This window comes from Dasypus novemcinctus, chromosome 25, assembly GCF_030445035.2.
Source record: "Dasypus novemcinctus isolate mDasNov1 chromosome 25, mDasNov1.1.hap2, whole genome shotgun sequence".
Lineage (NCBI taxonomy): Eukaryota > Metazoa > Chordata > Mammalia > Cingulata > Dasypodidae > Dasypus > Dasypus novemcinctus.
In genome coordinates this window covers 23,075,699-23,096,422 of record NC_080697.1, presented here as the reverse complement: position 1 = coordinate 23,096,422, position 20,724 = coordinate 23,075,699, and the positions used below count along the sequence as shown (strand labels likewise).

Sequence of the window (20,724 nt, the reverse complement as noted above, 5' to 3'; positions counted from 1 at the left end):
GGTTAATTGATAAAACCATTTCAGCTATAATGCTCACATCCCACCCACTATGTGTGTGTGCCTGTAGAAAGAGTACTGGCCTATGAGTCAGGACCTGGGTTCTAGGGCAGCCTCTAACACCACCTGAATGGTCAAACCATATCTTATCTCTGTTCTGGCTTATCTCTAAGGTCCTTTCCAGCTCTATTCATTCATTCATTCTTCATTCATTCAGGAGCAGGGCCATTTTAAGACCATCCAAACCTCTGATACATTTCTTTTTTAAGATTTATTTTTAATTATTTTTCTCCCCTTCCTCCCTTCCCCGCCCCCCCCCCCGACCCCTCCACTCCAGTTGTCTGTTCTCTGTGTCCATTTGCTGCGTGTTCTTCTTTTTGTCCACTTCTGTTGTTGTCAGCAGCACAGGAATCTGTGTTTCTTTCTGTTGCATCGTCTTGCTGTGTCAACTCTCCGTGTGTGCAGCACCATTCCTGGGCAGGCTGCACTTTCTTTTGTGCTGGGCTGCTTTCCTTATGGGGCGTGCTCCTTGCATGTGGGGTTCCCTATGCGCGGGACACACCTGCGTGGCATGGCATTCCTTGCGCGCATCAGCACTGCACATGGGCCAGCTCCACATGGGTCAAGGAGGCCCAGGGTTTGAACCACGGGCCTCCCATGTGGTAGACAGACGCCCTATCTACCGGGCCAAGTCCACTTCCCTCTGATACTTTTTTGGGAGCCCCATCTTATCTCACACCAAACACATTAAATTGCACTCATATCACACAATAAGTATACATTTGTATTTGCTGTAAATTTTTTAAGTTTTTGAAATTTTCATTCATTCAACAGTATTTGTCACGAGCTTACTATGCGTTAAGCACCATTCTGTATATTGGGAATGCAGTGTTAAAAATTCCCTTATGGAGCTTAGAAGGGGGTGAGCCTAACAGATACATAAAACAATATGTCAGATAGTGATGAGTGCTATGGAGAAAAATAAAACAAAAAAAAAAAATGGAGCAAATTTGGTTTATTGCCCATAGAGGTATAGAATCATTAGTTCTGACCTTTTGCAATTATTGATACAAAGCAGTTGAGATTAATGCTGATGGTCTCAAGCCGGAAGACGGTTGTGAAACTGGGATATGGTGGATGTCTTGCCAGTAACTCTCAGGGTTCTGAAATTTTCCTTAACTGAGGGACAATTCTAATGTTGTTTGGATTTGAATATCTCAATTAGTTTACAAATGATTTCAATTTCACAGTAATGTGCACTGCTAACTTACAATTCTAAAATGGAATGAAATTTTTATGGATGTGAAATATAAACATAAAGATGACGTAATAGTATTGTATTTGTAGACATCAATGAATATGTATTAGATTGTGGTGGCTTCTACCTGAATTTTGAAGCCAATACACATTTTTAAAAGTCTTAAACATTTTAGCATACCCTTGGAGAGCTTGCAGGTATTGTGTCTGTAGCAGTTTGATATGGTTTATGAATTCCAAAATAGATATTGGATTATGTTTGTAAACTGGTTTGTCCCTCTGGGCATATTGGAGTATATTGGAGTCAGAGGTTTTCCTTCTACTTGATTAAATAATGATTAAGGCTTTGATTGGGCAACATCAGTAGGATGCTGAGACTCTGCCCTCTTGGTGGGCAGGGACCCACAGAGAAACCGCACTGCAGAGAGGGGAGTTTTGAGTTTTGAGCTAGAGCCTGGGAAGTAAGCACACAGAGGAGCAGAGCAGCTGAGCCCAGAGAGAAACAAGTCCCAGGAAGAGAGGAACTCAGGAAGCCTGAACCCTTGGCAGATGTCAGCAGCCATCTTGCTCCAACACTTTTCAACAGATTTTGGTGAGGGAAGTAACTTACACTTTATGGACTTATAACTATAAGCTTCTACCCCTCAAACTTACCCTTTTTAAAAACTGATTTCTGGTATTTTGCATTAGCACCCATCTGGTGACTAATAGTGTCTAATAAAGTGTTCTGTTAATGAATTCTTGCCAGGGGTCAGATGCTGCTGGCATTGTGAAGATAAATAAAGACACAGGGGGAAGAGGACTTGGTCCAATGGATAGGGCGTCCGCCTACCACATGGGAGGTCTGCAGTTCAAACCTCGGGCCTCCTCGACCTGTGTGGAGCTGGCCCATGTGCAGTGCTGATGCGTGCAAGGAGTGCCATGCCACGTAAGGGTGTCCCCCACATAGGGGAGCCCCATGTACAAGGAGTGTGCCCCGTAAGGAGAGCTGCCCAGCATGAAAGAAAGTGCAGCCTGCCCAAGAATGGTGCCGCACACATGGAGAGCTGACACACAAGATGACGCAACAGAAAGAAACACAGATTCCTGGTACTGCTGATAAAAGATAGAAGCAGTCACAGAAGAACACACAGCGAATAGACAGAGAGAGCAGACAACTGGGGGGGCAAGAGGTGGGAGGAATAGATAAAAAATAAATCTTTTAAAAAGAAGTAAAGACACAGGGCCTGCCCTTAGAAATCTCATAGCTTATGTTCCTGTCCAGTCTTTGCTAACTCTAGGCTTCTTCATCTATAAGAGATTATATTCACCTCATAGTGTGGTTGTGAGAATGCAGCAAGATCACTCCTGGCCCTTGCATAGACTTCCCAACTCTTCATGCCATTCGTCCATATCATGAAAGGTATCTCTCTTGAAAAACCTTCTAAAACCTCCTCCTGCTATATCTCTGCCATGTTTCCAAGTGTCCTCAGTCCCATTCCGTCAAAATCTGACTCCCAGGACTACTGTCACATAGCCCTGACATTCCTAGGTTTATCACCACAAATTTCCATTCATTCTTAATCCCTGTATCTCCTTAACCCTTCTCTTTACACCCTGGCTTTCTCGTGCCCTATGGGGGCGGGAGGTCCTCCTTGCCATCTCCCATTGCCATCAAATGCTATGGCCATGTGGGAAACTGTGCCTTGCTCCCTGCTGCTGCTTGCAGACCATGAATCCTCCACTGACCCCTCCTACTCCTCCTTTGATCCTGTTACTTTTTCCAACTTGTCCCTCTTGAACTCTAGTGACTTCAGCACTAGGCCCACAATGTTCCTGGTGCTCTGAGCATCCTGCTGTCAACATACATGGGGAGGACCCTCCTGACAGTCACCTCTGCTTCCTCTTCAATAGTATGCAGCAGCAGCACCCAGACCACATCATTGCCCTACTTTGTACATTCATTCCCCAGGTCTCACACTTGCTATCTTTGCTTTCCTGCCATATCCCACTTACCTGTCATCGCTTATCCTTTCCCATTCTCCTTGTCCACACCTCCTTTTACAGCTAATTTCCTTCCCATGGAGTCTGGAGCCCATCAGCTCCTTTGATGCTACCCACATAAATGCTCTCTCTTATATTTACCCATTAGGTGATGGTGATGCCCCTTCAGTTCCAGACTATCCTTCCTGTGTTCTTTCTCCTTTCTTGTTCCTTGGCTCAGAGTCAGCTGCTGGAGAAAGTAAACATTCCATGCTAAATGGACCGGCTTGGTAATCCTCGGGTTCATTTTTGGTAATAGCATGCTTTTCATTACTCCAATGACTATCTCAGCTTTCCCCCTTCATCTCAAATTCTTAATCCCACGCCTACTGTTGATTTCTTACAAATCATTTACATCTACTTTTCTGAAACCAATCACTAAAAGCTACATAATCTTCCCTTCTATGCACTAAAAATGCCTTCCTTGATTTGGTGGATTAGTTGCCTTGTCCTTTCCCAGCCGAGATGGAAGACACCTTAGGTACAGCAAACTTGTGAAGTGAAATCACTTGTGTTATTTGTGAACTTTAAGAAATCATGGAAAGCAAAGACTATAGAGATAGGAAAGTTCTAATTTTCCAAAGGTTGAGGGTGAATTTCTAGGATTCTACGCTGGTGAGCTTGATAGCAATCTTAGGCAAAATTATAGAATAACAAAAAAACTATTTTGTGCTATTTAGAAAATGGAGAAAATAGTAGGAGCAAACGTTCTGTAAGCCTCATTTCCTTTTTTGTTTGGACAAGGTTCTGGCATAAATATATTTTATCTGGATTAATCAAGGTGTTTTTCTTTTTCTTTTTTTTTTTTAAGATTTTTAATTTATTTCTCTCCCCTTCCCCCCCAGTTGTCTGCTGTGTTCATTCGCAGTGTGTTCTTCTGTGTCCTCTTGTTTTCTTGTTAGCAGCACTGGGAATCTGGGTCTCTTTTTGTTGTGTCGTCTTGCTGCGTCAGCTCTGTGTGTGCTGCCCCACTCCTGGGCAGGTTGCACTTTTTCGCGCAGGGAGGTTCTCCTTGTGCATGGGGCTCCCTTATACGGGGGACACCCCTGAGTGGCAGGGCACTCCTTGCACACATCAGCACTGCATGTGGGCCAGCTTCACCACACGGGTCAGGAGGCCTTGGGTTTGAACCCTGGACCTCCCATGTGGTAGGTGGATGCTCTATCCATTGAGCCAAATCCACTTCCCAATCAAGGTGTTTTTCAATCACCATGTTAGCAAGTAGAATAATATAGGCTGGACTAAAGTATGATTGGAATTAATAATTAGTGAGTGTTCCCAAGAATGCTGAATAATAGATTAATCTTAATCAGAAGGGATGTTTCTGAAAGTTGGTGAAGGACTATCTTAAGTCCTATCCCATTCAACAATTTTACAAAATTTGGTAGAGGGAGACAATATAAAAGGAATATTTCCAAAAAAGAACATAATAAAGAACTAGAAAAAGGATTATGTTAAAGGAAATTATTACAACCAGGAGTAGCTCAGTAGGCAGACTCATCTAAAAGATTCTTTAATACAGAAAATGCATCAAAAGCATAATGTTGAATGAAAGCAGCAAGTCATAGAAGAAAACAGTACAACAAAATTCCATGTATATAGTTAGAAACAGGGATAACAAAACAGTGCATTGCTTATAGAGAAATACACATAAAAGGGAATAAAAACTATGAGGGAAAACAAGTCAATGGTTATTGCAAAAGTCAGGATAGTTGCAGGAAGGAAAATAGGAATGTGACTAGGGAAGGGATCATGCAGGGGCAATGAAGAAGGATACTGCTCTAATCTTAGCCTAGGGGATAAAATACATGTATTTACATTATCCTTTAAAATGAACATTTATTTTCATATTCTTTTGCATGTTGGATACATTTTAGAGTGTGATATATGTATTAAATATATACATATATATGATAAATCTAAAGTCCTATATCAGGGTCCAAAAACCCCAATGTCCAAAATAGTCTAATCAACATGATGTGTGGAAAAGACTTAGGGGATTTTAGGACAACATAAATCAAAGACTCAGGTGATCCAGGCTAAATTTGGAGAGGAATGGTGTCTACCCCTCTCTGTGCCAGCTAGCCGGGATCATGAATGGAGACTGGGCAGTCCTGGGAATTATCCTTTCAATGGAAGTTAGGCAAACAGGATTGGGGGACGGGGTTGTAGTTGAGTGGACTTGACCTATGTGCTATGAGGAGCTTTCTTCTGTCCTCAGAGGTCTGCTTCTTCCTCTGTGTTACTCTGGATCAGAGAATGTGGCATGTTTTGCAGCAGTCACAAGTGGTACTTGACAGCTGTTTGCAAATCAACTTGTACTGTGTGGTTCCAGAGAACTAGGTCCAATGGGAAGAGTTACCATGAGGCAGATATTGGCTTTCTTATTATAGAATGGCTTTAGAAAGTAATGAGCTTTCTGTCTCTAAAGGCATTCATGCTGAGACTGGAAGTATTCTGTGCAGGGATGTTGTTAACAGGTACAGAAGAGTCTGATTGGTTTATGTGTCCTTTTAGGTTCCTTCCAACCTCCACAGGTTATGACTTGTACATCATGCCTATGAAGAAAAGATAGACCCTTATTCTGAAACTAGAAATTTATTTAAAATATAAGCATTATGTTTTGACAGCAATTTTATTTTTAAATCAACATATGGTATTGGTTTAGAAGATTCAGGCATCCTGCATTTCTAACATGTCAAAGGCAGAGTTTTGAGGCCCCCCAGAAACAGCTTTTGCAGATGGGCTGCAAGATTCTTGGCAACAGAGTATACCTGGAGTCCTGCTTTCAATTTCCAATCCAACTAGAAGAACACAATAATGGTTCAACAAGGATAGCCATAAACACAAAGGGAAGGAAGCAGAGACCTACGCTTATTCCTTCCTGCCACCTGCTGGCCATTCATTTCTTATTTCATGACGACACTTGTGATAATACATCTCCCAGAAGTTCCCTTCCACCGATAATTCCTTGGGGAGTGGGGACTACACATAAGAAGAAAGTCCCAGAAATCCTCCAGTTGTTCTAATTAAATCTAAGAAAGTCATAAATTCACAGACTTTTAGAATTAGAGGAGATCTTAGGGTCTATTGTAATCTAGAATCTTCAAACTGAGAGCCCTTGGGTAATGTGCATCCTATAGACAAGTCTTGTTTGATCTCTCAAATAATTTTGAGCCAAAATATAAAAAATTAAAGTTTTATGAAAAATCCACATTTGTAATGTAACAAATCAGATATTCATAAAATCCTAGAGCCAAGAAGTGATGAATACTTCCACATTCTAAATAAAGGTTCTGGGAGGCGGATTTGGCCCAATGGATAGGGTGTCCGCCTACCACATGGGAGGTCCAAGGTTCAAACCCAGGACCTCCTGACCCATGCGCAGTGCTGATGCATGCAAGGAGTGCACTGCCACACAGGGGTGTCCCCCACATAGGGGAGCCCCACGCACAAGGAGCGCGCCCTGTAAGGAGAGCCACCCAGCGTGAAAAAGGTGCAGCCTGTTCAGGAATGGCGCCACACACACGGAGAGATGACGCAGCAAGATGATGCAACAAAATGAGACACAGCTTCCCAGTGCCGCTGACAAGAATACAAGCAGACACAGAACACACAGCGAACGGAACAGACAACTGGGGGGAGGGGGGGATATATAAAAAATTTTTTAATCTAAAAATAAATAAATAAAGGTGCAAGAAACACCAGTGCAGGATTTACTAAACGATAGCAAAACCTAGTCTATACAAGGAAAGACAATTCAGAAGAGATCCTCAGGAGGAAAGGGCTACAGCTCTTCTATACCCACTACCCCACGCCAAAGGAGGCTGCCTTCTAGAGTGAATCTGGGATGGGGGTGTGTGGGGTGGGAGTATATGAGTCAGGAAGAGAGACTGACATCTCATTTCCTAGCTGGAAACTTGACAAGCCTGCAAACCATCTTTGTATGCTTTAACCTAAGGACTGACCCTTCTTCTCATTTGGAGAATATAGACAGGAAGCCAGTTAGAGCCACCCAGAATGGCAGGGTGAGGAGAAAATGGTAGCAGTTGGGCCGTCTGTACTTGCCCCATTTGGCAAGTGGAGTTTCCCTGACCAAGTGGAAGCAAAGGGAAAGAAGTGGGTTCCAGACTAGAGTCAGTTTCTTGAGACTTCACGCAACAGAGCTGCCTGACAAGGCAAGTGGACCAGATCCTTGAAAAGAGGTTGTGTGATATACCACTAGGACTTGAAGAATTACAAGGTCTTAGCTGGAAAGAGCCTTCTCGTATAAGAGAACTATGGCACTGAAAAGCCTTTTGGTGAGCCTAAGGAACCTACAAATGGACTCCATGAAGAGCCTGCACTGGGGCCCCTGCTGCATAAGGGGTACCAATAGCCAGATTATAGTAGTACCTGTCAACAAAGTCTTTTCCTCTTTTTCTTTAATCTCTGCGCACTGCCCTTCCTGGAGGATCAAGCAGCTAACCCTCCTTAAACCAACCTCCTCTAGCCTCTGCCCCAATTCCAGAAGTAGTACAGTGAAGAATCAGTCACCAACTAGAAAGTGGTTTGAAATTTTGATTTATATGTGACACTCACACTCCAATTTAAACTGGACTGCAGGCTCAAGTGATAAGGCCTCCGCCTACCATATGGGAGGACCCGGGTTCAATCCCTGGGGCCTCCTGGAGAAAAAGAAGAGAAAGTTTGCCTGTATGGTAAGCCAGTGCCTGCATAGTGAGCCGAATGCAGGTGTGGCAAGCCGAGTACCCACGTGGTGAGCGAAGTGCCCATGCAAGTGCCTGCATGGCAAGCCAAGTGCCTGTGTGGTGAACAGAGCCTGCACAGTGAGCCAAGTGTCCACACAAGTGGCTGCGTGGTGGGCTGACTGCCCACTTGAGTGCCGGTATGGTGAGTCAGTGCCCATGCAAGTGAGTCGTGCAGCAAGATGATGATGCAACAAAAGAGAGATGAAGGCGAAAGCCACAGTGAAGCACAACAGAGACTAGGAACTGAGGTGGTACAATTGACAGAGAACATATGTCGACATCAGATGTCCCTGGGATCCAATTCCAGTGAATCCTAGAGGAAAAAGATGAGAAGACAAAGAGAGAGAGAGATACAAAAGATCAAACAGCAAGTGGGCAGACAGCAAAACAGCAGGGCAGGGGAGGGGGAGAGGAAGAAAAAATATTTAAAAAACCAAATAATGTTTAAAAAAATAACTGGACTGGAATTTTTGACACTGAAAAGGGAGTTACAAGTTTAAAATGGAATCAGAGTATTGTTGAAGGGAAGGGGAAAAGCCACTTCCTTTTTCCTGTCATAAAGTCCAGCCCCTTCAATGAATGAGTTATATTGGCTTCTTATAAAACTTTTATAACACTTAGCCAGAACTGGGTAGCAGCTACCCCCTTTAGGAGAGCTTTGTGCTTTCCTGTTCACTGTGGGCCTGACTACTCACACAATATGTGCATATACACTTACCTACCCCGTGTCACCTTTCTCATTTCTGTTACTCACCTGACCCTGTAGGCACTGGAATCTACAATCCCTGCTTGATTCCTATTCCTCAACTTCAAATGGACAAATGGAGGCCCAGATAGGACAAGATGCATAGAAAAGCAGTAGCACTACATCCTAAAGTCCATACCCCTTAGAACAGAAAGAGTGCATCAATCCTTACCCCACACTTGATCTTTTTCTGCCTTTTCTAATGGCATAAAAAGAAGCAAAAAGGCCTTGGGTTAATTGAGGTAGCAGGTTGGGGTTGGGGGAGAGACTCAAACGATTTGGGACACTGGCATCTTAAGTTTGCCTGAGATCAGTCCTGGTTCCCACTCCAACCTCCCACCACTTTTCCATTCCCCAGCACTTACTGAGCTGACTTTCTTTCTTCCTAACTTTCCTTGGTTCATGCTTCAGAATTGAGATTTAAATTGGAACATAGTTTACTGAGAGACAATCCACCTTTTTAGCCAGTAGTCCAAGCAGAGGTGTCCTCTTATCCCTCCCCATTACTGAGTTCATTACCCATCCCTAAGCTTCAGAGGCCAGATAAGATGTCTGGGAAGCCTGAGGGATTTTTTTTCCCCCTTGAATTAAATGACTCGGTAAGTAAAGGCATAGAGAAGCCCCTTTCTCCGTCCTCTTTTGCTGAGCTACGAATTTGTCTAGGCCAAGAAGTAGGCAGAATCTCAGAGGTGAAATGAGTCCAGATCAAGAGCTTCTGCCTTTAATAAAATCTGGTAACAATGGTTGTCCCAAGAAGTATACCCTAACCTTTTGAATTCTGAATTATGTGTACCTATTTATATAAATGAAAAAAAAATTTTTAATTACCCCTGATCTTTTTTTCCCAGAAGATAGTGGGATGGGCACTCCACCAGTGGAGTTAACAGAGGGCCTGAAGGAGGATTCAGGTAGCTGAAACGAGAAGTCATGTGTCTCTTTTACCCTTTTCAATTTCTGATATTTGAGCCTCGTTCTCAATGGTTGTCTCATTTTTTAAATTTTTCTGGGTAATGCATTTATTGCGGAATTGTAGGTTTACAGAAAAAATCATGCATAAAATACAGATATCCTGTATACCACCATATTATTAACACCTTGAAAATGAAGAGGGAGGAAAATCCAGGCAATTGATGTATTCTGTTCTGTTCACCAAGGTTTTGCTGTGTTTTCTAGCTCTGATAAATAACTCATTGTAAATGTGACAGCATGATACTTTCCATCCTGGCAAATAAAAGCGGGGAGGGCAAGCACCTTGGGGTGGGAGGCAGGAATATGAGTCTCCTTCCTGCGTGTTTAAAACAGGAAATGTTTCCTAATCAGTCCCTAGAAAAGCTTTTTTTGGTGACTTAATTAAAGCTGTCTATTTTAGATCTGTCATCCTTTTCCACAGACTCTCCTGAAAGCAATTCTAGTTTGGAAATATATTTGCCCCATTGATGCCGAGTACATTACATAAAAACTTCAATTTTGAAGGGATGTAATATAATGAAGCTACAGTTTCACAACTGAAGATAATTCTGAAAAGTGTGGACTGGCTGAAAGAGAACAACTCCACAGTACCTCTAATAATATTTTCTCTTTTCCTTTTTTGGTTTGTAATTTGACTGTATTTTAACCAAAGGCCAAAAAGGTTCAAGACTGACAGATCAGCCTGTAATACTGAAAAATCTCAGTTCTCTCCTGAAATCATAAGCAAATGTTGGCCTTCTCTAATGCAAGACAAACTGCCGAGGCAGAAACCAAAACACCAGCAAGAGCCCAGGCAAGTAGGGCCTCATCTAGGCAGGATGTGAAATGTCAAGCCATAAGTTTTATATTTTTACTACAGCACTTGCAGGATGAGGTTGACGTGAAGTGAAAAACAATACTAACTTCGGAAAATTCTGGTTTTTCTTCTGCTTTAAATATTGACACCCACTCACCAGGTCTGAAAACTAACAAAAGCTACATGGGATTTCTACAAAGTGAGCATTAATTTCCCTTGGCTTTCATTCCTTTGTTAACAAATGCAGAAAATGCCAAGTCCATGCCAATCAGAGCCTGCCAATAGCAGAGACCTGTTTTTATTGTTTAATCTGGCTATGGTGCAGATTTAGTCATAACCCTACTAAGGTGGAAAGCTTGCAGTTCCTTCGATAATTAATACAACCAGAAAATAAGCAAAGCAAAGCGAAGCAATCAATATAAGATAGCAAAATAGAGGTATGTATATTCTAATGATAAACCATGGTTAATGCATGGCTTTAGAGAGATATTTGTATTTTCAGTGTACAACAGAGTCTACCTAGTGTACATACATGGATCTCCATATAGATTAATTAACTAAAAAATATATCCCGAATTCTAGCAGCTAGGGCATCTAAACCAAAAGGTTTCCCTATCTAGAGAGAAATAATAACCCAAACATCTTCAAACATGCAAGAATTCAAGTATGCTTTTATAGTCTGGATAAGAACTAGCATGTGTTTGTCTGGCTTTTCCAACCCCAATATTCCCTGAGTAATTCTGAGTAATAATGAAAGTAAGCTCTAGCACTAAAGGGGTATTTATAAACAGAAAAGTAGGTCAGAGTCACTACATTTATCAATAGCATTCCAGGAAGTCTTCACATTTGCAGCCTCATCTTGGTCAAACTCTCAGGCAGACACTTAGAAATTTAGGGGGTGGGGTCAGGTTATAAACTCCAAATTCTAGTTCTCAAACACCAAGGCCCTTTAAGTCTAGATGTTCTTCAAACCTCTTCCTGAAATTCTTGAGCAACTGTCCCTTTGCCCTAACTTGTTCTGCTACTCCTGACCCACTAAGAGCAAATAGTGCTTGAAAGGTATTATCACATGTAGTACAAGGACTTCCTTCTCCCTATTTGCCTATACAGTCATACCTTGGTATTCAACTGCTTTGAAACTTGCCAAATTTGGTACTCAATGCATTTTGATGTGAAAATTTTGTCACAGTACTCATCGTTAGTTTGGTACTTGGTGTGCAAACCAAAACTTGTTGGTGTTGGTTGCTTTACGACTCGCTACCCTTTCCAGCCAAAACAAAGGGTCATGCCTTAGTTGTGTGGTAGGCTCTTGCCTTGTGCACATCCCACTGTGGTCTTAGATTTTGTGGTCATTTTGTGTATTTTTGCATTTTTTCCCCCTCATCCTGGGTCCTAAGAAAATGAGCACTGATAGTGCTGAGCAGAAAAGAAAGTTAGTTTGCACTACCTTTGAGCAAAAAAAAAAATAGGTAAATATGAGAGCAGTATTCGCATTACTGATCTTGCTAGGGAATACAGTATGCCTAGAACAACAGTCTCCACCATCATTAAGAAGAAAGAAGTGATAAAAAAGGCTGCTGTTTGTGAAAGGAGTCAAAGCAGTGACAAAGCAGCATTCCCAAACACTAGAGGAAGCTGAAAACCTGTTATCCATTTGGGTAAACGAGAAGCAGCAGGCGACAGCATATCGGAAGTCATGATATCTGAAAGAGCAAAAGTGTTGCATGCCAATCTTTGGAAAAAAATGCCAAGTAGAACCTACATCAGAAAAGAGCTCAGCACTGAGGAGTTGCAGGAACTACAGAAGCAGCAGCAACAAGAGGTGGCTGAAGAGATTTTTTTCAGGTGAGGAGTAGATATGGGAGGATGTCCCCAGTTCTTTGATAAAAGAAATGTGCGCAAAATGGGCATATGTTCAAAACTTTGTGGAGAAGTACCATCTGGACAAAGTTCTGACAAGCAGAAATGTGAATTTATTGAATGACTAAACAATTTCACACTTTGGAGGAATTCTGAAAAGATGAAAGCAGTCCTCATTGGATAAGTTTTTAGTGAAGGTGACAAAAAGTGTGTCAGAGACTGTGGTGCCAGTTGAAAAAAGGCAGAAAAGAGAAAGAACACCTTAAGTGCAAGTGCCCGATGTTCTATTTGAGGGGGCTCTCCGTCCAAGCCACAGTCCATGTAACCTCTCCTCTTTACCACTCTGCTCCCACCATCCCATTAGGCCATGGACTCTTCTTACTACAGGTAAAGTGAGGTTTTTATTTAAGTATTAATTTTTAGGTTTATTTTTCATGTAAAGTAATGATATACAACCCTATCTTTTTACATATTGCCTTAAAAATATACATTGTCTCTGGTTTGGGAATGCATTAAATTTATTTATATTATTCTTTAAGGGAAAAAATTTGTTTGGCACTCATCATTTTTGGTACTCAGCGGACCTCCTGGAATCAATTAACTACAAGTACCAAGGTATGAATTCAGCAAAGGAGTAGGGGTATAAGATTAACGTACAAAATTAAATATGTAAAAATTTCATAGTTTTTTACAAATGTTTCATAACAATGCAAGGTATTGGTGGTTGAGTGATATATGGGAGCCCTGTAGGATGTTATGCCTGTCTGGTTTGTGAGTTCACAACTTTTACTGTAGACTTGTTTGTGTATGTTCGTGTTTGAATGATATACTTCAGTAAATTGTTTTTAAAACGGAAAAAAAAAAATAACGTTTTTATACATTAGTAATGAACAATCTAAAGAGGAAATCAAGAAAAAAATTCCATTTACAATAGCTACTGGAATATCTAGAAAAAATTTAAACAAAGATGTCAAGGAATTATACATGGAAAACTACAAGAGTGCTAAAATAAAAGAAAACCTAAATAAATGGAAGGACATTCCATGTTCATGGATTAAAGACTAAATATTGTGAAGATATCAATTCTATTCAAAGCAGATTCAATACAATCTCATTCAAAATTCCAATAGCTTTCTTTGCAGAAATGGAATAGCCAATCATCAAATTTATATGGAGGAGTAAGGGGACCTATAGAATTCCCAAAGTAGGTACTGGATCATGTTTGTAAATTGGTCTGTTTCTCTGGGCATATTAGATTGTATTAAATTCAGAGGTTTCACTTTACTTGATTAAACTAAAATTAGGCTTTCATTTGGCCACATCAGTAGGACATTGAGTCCCCACCCTCTTGGATGTACAGAGAACACACCTCAGCAGAGGAGAGAGTTGGGAGTTTTGATGCTGGAGTCCCAGGAAATAAACACAAAGAACAAAGAGGAATAAAGACAGCTCCATAGACATAGCAGAGACCCCAGGGAGAGAGAGAACCTAACAGTCTACAGCTGACCTTGTGGAGAGAACAGAGCAGCTGAGCCTGGAGAGAAACAATACCTAGGAGAAAGGCCAGACTTACCCCAGTCTACAGCTGAGATTGGAAGAAGCCTTAAGAGGAAGAGGACGGCTGAACCCTTGTAGATGTCGGCAGCCATCTTGCCCCAACATGTGGTAACAGACTTTAATGAGGGAAGTAACTTATGCTTTATGACCTGGTAATTGTAAGCTTCTACTCCAAATAAATACACTTTATAAAAGCCAACAGAGTTCTGGTACATTGTATGCGCACCCCTGTTGGCTGACTAATACAGAACCCAAATAGCCAAAACCATCCTGAAAAAGAACAAAATTAGAGGATTCACACTTCCAGATTTTAAAACTTATTACAAAGCTACAGTCATCAAGACAGCATGGTATTGGTACAAGGACAGATATATAGACCAATGGAATCAAATTGAGAGTTCTGAAATAAACCTTCAAAAACTGATTTTTGACCAGGGTGCCAAGTCCACTCAATAGGTAATGAAGTCTCTTCAACAAATGGTGCTGGGTAAACTGAACCTCCATATGTAAAAGAATGAAGGGGGATCCCTACTTCACATCACATACATAAATTAATTCAAAATGCATCAAACACCTAAATATAACAATTACAAAACTGCTAAAAGAAAACATAGAATAGCAACTTCAGGACCTTGTGTTAGGCAATGGTTTCTTAAGACTTCACCAAAAACACAAGCAACAAAAGAAAAACACAGATAAATCAAAATTTAAAAATATTTGGGGAAACCATATATTTGGTAAGGGCTCAATATCCGGAATATATTAAAAAATCCTACAACTCAACAGCAAAAAGACAAAAACCCAATTTAAAAATGGGCAAAAGACTTGAATAAGGGAAGCAGACTTGGCCCAGTGGTTAGGGCGTCCGTCTACCACATGGGAGGTCTGTGGTTCAAACCCCGGGCCTCCTTGACCCGTGTGGGGCACCCTGGAAGGAGAGTCGCTCCATGTAAAAAAAAAAAAGGAATTAAATAACATTTCATCAAAAGATACACAAAGGAGGGAAGCAGACTTGGTCCAATGGATAGGGTGTCCACCTACACATGGGAGGTCCGCAGTTCAAACTCCAGGCCTCCTTGACCTGTGTGGAGCTGGCCCATGCGCAATGCTGATGCACACAAAGAGTGCCGTGCCAAACAAGGGTGTCCCCCGCGTAGGGGGGCCCCACACGCAAGGAGTGCGCCCTGTAAGGAGAGCTGCCCAGTGCAAAAGAAAGTGCAGCCTGCCCAAGAATGGCACCGCACACATGGAGAGCTGACACAAGATGGAAAAAAAAAAAAAAAAAAAGGAAACACAGATTCCCAGTGCCACTGATAAGGATAGAAGTGGTCACAGAAGAACACACAGTGAATGGACACAGAAAGCAGACAACTGGGGAGGAGGGGAAGGGGAAAGAAATAAATAAAATAAATCTTTAAAAAATAATAAAAATAAATTACCACTGTTTAAGCTCATCTGACAATCCCACTTCTAGGCCTATACTCAAAAAATTGAAAGGATTCATGTACACCAGTGTTCATAGCAGCATTATTCAGAAGAGCCAAAAGGTGATAACCCAAATGTCCATTAGCACATGAATAAATAAAATATGGTATATGGAATATTAATCAGCCATAGAAAAGAATGAAGTTCTGATACATGGGATGACGTGGATCAACTTTGAAGAAATCATGTTGAGTGAAATAAGGCAGACACAAAAGGACAAATATTGTATAAGCTCACTGATATGAAATAGTTAAGAGTAAGCAAATTCATAGAATCTGAAATTAGAACACAGGTTACCTGAGCCAGGATAGGGGTAGGGAACGGGAAGCTAATGCTTAATTGGTAAAATTCCTATTTGGGATATTGGAATAGTTTTGGTAATGGATGGTGGTGATGGTAGCAGAACATTGTGAATGTAATTAACAGCACTGAGATATATTTAGATACGGTTAAAAGGGGAAATTTTGGGAAGCAGATGTGGCTCAACTGATAGAGCATCCGCATACCATATGGGAGGTCCAGGGTTCGAACCCAGGGTCTCCTGGTCCGTGTGGTGAGCTGGCCCAAGTGCACTGCTGCTGCATGCAAGGAGTGCCATGTCATGCAGGGGTATCCTCCGCATAGGGAAATTCCATGAGCAAGGAGTGCACCCCGCTGCCTTGTGCAAAAAAAGTGCAGCCTGCCCAGGAGTGGCACTGCACACATGGAGAGCTGATGCAGCAAGATGACACAACAAAGAGACACAGATTCCTGGTGCTGCAGAGAATGCAAGCAGACACAGAAAACACAGCGAATGGACACAATAGAGCAGAAAATGCGGGGGGGGGGGGGGGGAGGGAATAGAAATAAATAAATCTTAAAAAGGGGGAGGCAATTTTAGGTTGTATATGTTACTAGAATAACATTTTAAAAAACCCTAAAGGACTGTAAAGCACAATCAGTGAACCCTAATGTAAACTATGTACTGCAGGTTAATAATATAATATCGTTTCATCCATTTTAACAATTATACACACTAATGCAAAGTATCAATTATGTGTGGGAATTCTTAATTTTCTGTATGATTTTTCTGTAAATCTAACAGTTAAAAAAAAAAAAAGCTGAGGAGCAGATGTGGCTCAAGCAGTTGAGCACCTGCTTCCCACATGAGAGGTCCCGGGTTCAGTTTCTAATGCCTCCTAACAAAACAAAAAAACCCAAAAGAAAACAAAAACACAACAAGCAAACAAATGAAAAAAAAAACAACAAAAAAAAATCTCAGGCAAGGAAAATCCTGGTCCAGGTACTTAAAAAAAAAAAAAGGCTTACGGAAATCTAATCATCAAGAGTGAGCTGGAAATAATATAACAAAACAAAACGATAATAAAGGAATTCAACAAAACCCTATTCTGCTAAAATTAACACTTTCAATATCTTGGTAAACCACCCAACAAATAAAGGACAAAACTTTGTTTTCCTTTTTTTTGTTCTAGTACAAGGTCTGTGATAAACCTCTTTTGCCCAAAGATGGTAAGCCTAGACCAATGAAGGTAGATAAAAAATGTGAATTCTAAATCTTTAAGGAATATAACAACAGATTTGTGTAGTAAATTAGATGGTAATGTGGACCAGAAAACCTCACCTTCATGCAGATCCAATAGTCTGGGGACAGAATTAGAAAGGTAACTCAGATCCACATAGAGAAATCAATAAAAGAAAAAAAAAAAACACAAAACCCCAAAACCAGGATATTCCAATTTGACTGAGGTCACAACTCATGAAATAATGATTTGGAATTCTCCTATACAAAATTCAGGAAACATGCCAATAGAAACAAGATGACTTTAGTAACAACAGTTATGACTTGTCAGCACTGAACCTATGCCTTCAAAAGAAAAGGTCCTTATTTCCCAGGGACCAATGGAGAACACAGGCAAAGGTAAGGAGAAACCAGCACAGAACACCTGAAAAGTTTAGAGAACTAGGAATTAAACTAGGAGCATCGAGAAGACAGGCTTTAATATTTTAAACCAGTTAAGCTGAGAATTACAGAATATCTAATTGTGGACCCAAGGATTCTCTCATACTACTATAAAAATAGATGCATTCCTCAACAGGAATAGCTAGAGGTTTATAATGTGGGGTACAGAGGAATCCTCAGAAATAAGTGTAGTTAAAGGCTTTACCCCATTTTAGGTGACTGCAGCAAATTAAAGAAGTGCTTATAGTAACCAGGCTGGAGGGACATGGGATTGAAAAAAATACAACTACTTATTCATACTAACACAGTGTATATATGGGAAAGGTCATCCCTTTGACCCAGTAGGTATCTGAGGAAGAGAAACATTTATCATTGAGGAAGATGATAACCCTTCAGAACCTGCCTGATTTATAATAAATGAGTTCACTTTGAGATCATCCTCAAAACTAGCTTGGGAATGAGTTTCACAACAAATTCTAAAAATTCATACAGCAATGTCCTTCAAAATAAAAATTGATACTTTATTATAATTTTTTAAATTGAAGAACTCCAAGCTGAATATCAATAGACACACACACACAGTCACTAATCTCTAGAGTCATCTTCGATACTCCCTTCAAAATCCCTTAAGGTAATTTTCCAGTTCAACCCTACAGACCAACTTGGATATATTGAAACGCTATAGTCTTTTGGTTTTATCCACAGTATCAAAGTGCTGTTACAAGTAGAGTATTTTCTGTGGGAGATTTTTGTTGTATTAGAATATACTCAATGTAAGAAAGGTATATGGGGAGCTCTGGGTGTGGTTAAATATGAATTTGTGACCCTCTTGTCCTGCAAGCTTTGTTCTCTTTCTCCTTCACTGTTTTATCTCTTTGTAGAGGGGCTGCCTTACACTCTGCAAGAAAAACTCTATCTTCTTTTCAGAATCACACTGGACAGCTGGTGGTTCAAATCATTAATAATATTACATCTCAAATCATTGAGTCTACAATTGAGAAATCTGAGCCCTCAGGATTCAACTCAAAATAAATCTTATTTCAAGGTAAGTAAATAAATTTGTCTGGCAAAATGCTAAATTCTTTCTAAAATCATCATTGTAAAGGAAACTTTTGTTTCATGGTGTATACTAAGACAAAAATCAGGTAACCTACTTTCCAAAATGATTCACAGAGCACCGTCTTTCCTATTTCCCTGCCTCAGTGCTGAGATATGACTCCAGAGCCTGAAGTTTGTAATGTATGTGGCTTGGTGCTCAGGTAAAACCTCTCGTAAGGCCCAAGGGATTATTTCTTTAACTGTGATAGAACTAAAATGGAGGCCCTTACTCAGAGAAAGCAAGGATCCTGCAGGAGCTAGGACAAGCTGATGGCCGGAGGATCACTCTGCTAATGGGCTAAGACAACACAATGGTACATGAATATTGAAGCCAGTAACCTTCTGAAAATATCATCATCTTCAAAACCAGATGCTTTTTTTCTAACCAGGAAATCAGGTGTATGCAGGGAGGTGGCATATACATTGCCCACCAAAACATCCTTCTTAAGACAGAAGAAATTTTAAGAATATGAAAAGCTTTTCAAGACATCTGCTTTCAGAGAAAGATCACAATAACAGAAATACTTTTCAGAGCTGGTTCTTTCTAAAGCCTATTTCAATCAAGAACAAAGGCAGCCAACTTTCATGAGGTACCAAGAGATGTTCTGGTAAAAATATTTTTACCTTCCTCAAGTTGTATGCTACCTTCACGTCCAACTATAATATATAAGATCATTTTCTGTCAGCCAAAAATGTGACTTTAAAAAGAAAATCTCCAAAATTAATATTTGTGTAGAATTAAGATAGAATTTTGGTTGGTCGTTTTTTTTGTAATTTAGAACACAGCTGAAATCAAACATCTACAAGTGTCCCTTAAATTCATGTCTTTAAAAGGTCCTTTTCACCATTCACATGAATTCGTCTGAATCATTGCCGTCCTGTAAGAAACAAAAACAGTGAAACAATTAAAGTCTTGAAAATAAATAACTCAATGTTTAAAATTTTCAATTAGTCTCAACTAACAAGCCACCCTAATTTCATTCAATGTTAAAGAAGTAAAAAATGAAATAATTCACTCATCACTTCTTCTCCATCTTAAACTGTTAGTTGTTTTGGATAGCCGAATTACCAACCATATTCTTTAAAGTGTCACTACACGGCACGGCCTAATAACATAACAAGTGACCAAATATTTTAAGTTATGAAGGCCCAAATGACTTAGTAAAAGACTGAAACATTATGTGACTGTAATAAAATGTGACTGTTGGCGGTGGACTTGGCCCAGTGGTTAGGGAGTCTGTCTACCACATGGGAAGTCTGTGGTTCAAACCCCGGGCCTCCTTGACCCATGTGGAGCTGGCCCACGCGCAGTGCTGATGTGCGCAAGGAGTGCCGTGCCACGCAGGGGTGTCCCCCGCATAGGGGAGCCCCACACGCAAGGAGCGTGCCCCATAAGGAGAGCCATCCAGCGCCAAAGAAAGTGCAGCCTGCCCAGGAAAGGTGCCGCATACATGGAGAGCTGACACAAGATGACGCAGCAAAAAGAAACACAGATTCCCGTGCCGCTGACAACAACAGAAGAGGACAAAGAAGATGCAGCAAACAGACACAGAGAACAGACAACCGGGGTGGGGTAGGGTGAGGTGGGGGGGGAGAGGAGAGAGAGAAATAAATAAATCTTAAAAAAAAAATGTGACTGTTTCTTCAATAATTTCCATAATATATAATCAAACAAGTAGTGCCTCAATACTTTTTTTTTCCCCTCTCCTTTCCGCCTCCCCCCGCCCCGTTTTGCTGTGTGATCTTCTGTGTCTGTTTCTTTTTGTCTTCTCTTCTTGTTTTCTCCTCTAGGCTTCACTGGGATTCGATCCCCGAGGACCTCCAATGCAAGAGAGAGGTTCCCTGTCTCTTGCACCACCCCAATTCCTGATTTCTGTTGTGTCTCACCCTGACTCTTTCCTGTGTCTCTTTTCTACTGCATCATCACCTTGCTGTGTTGCATATGGGGTGGGCCTGGCTCAACTAATGGGCTCGCCTTTACCAGGAGGCCCCAGGGATCAAACCCAGGTCCTCCCATATGGTAGATGGAAGCCCAATCGCTTGAGCCACATCTGCTTCCCCTCAATACTCTTTTGTCAACAATGCTGCCACTACATAAAATTATTTTGGCATTTTTCTTTTTGAACTATCTAAATTCCATTATTTTGAGCCTCAAGGTTGCTTAAGATCTGTGACTCTGAAGATGGTTTCCGTTTCTTTTCTTTTTTTTCCCACCACAGGAAAAGTC

At 40.9% G+C, this 20,724-nt stretch overlaps 1 protein-coding gene and 1 pseudogene across 5 annotated transcripts in view; both read right to left on the bottom strand.

Moving 5' to 3' along the window:
- Positions 1-14,046, bottom strand: part of LOC131275973 (histone H2A type 1-H-like) — a 69,948-nt pseudogene extending 55,902 nt beyond the window's left edge.
- Positions 14,047-17,899: 3,853 nt separating this feature from the next.
- CCDC25 (coiled-coil domain containing 25) overlaps positions 17,900-20,724 on the bottom strand; it is a 58,600-nt gene continuing 55,775 nt past the window's right edge. For 3 of the 5 annotated variants that reach the window (XM_071211927.1, XM_058287805.2, XM_058287807.2), the window contains one exon: positions 17,900-19,375. Coding sequence is in view for 2 of the 5 variants with exons in the window: in XM_058287805.2 (XP_058143788.1) it covers positions 19,346-19,375 (30 nt within the window). In the remaining 3 variants the exon portion in view is untranslated. The remainder of the gene's footprint in view (positions 19,376-20,724) is intronic. The other 2 variants (XM_071211928.1, XM_071211929.1) reach the window with 1 other exon arrangement.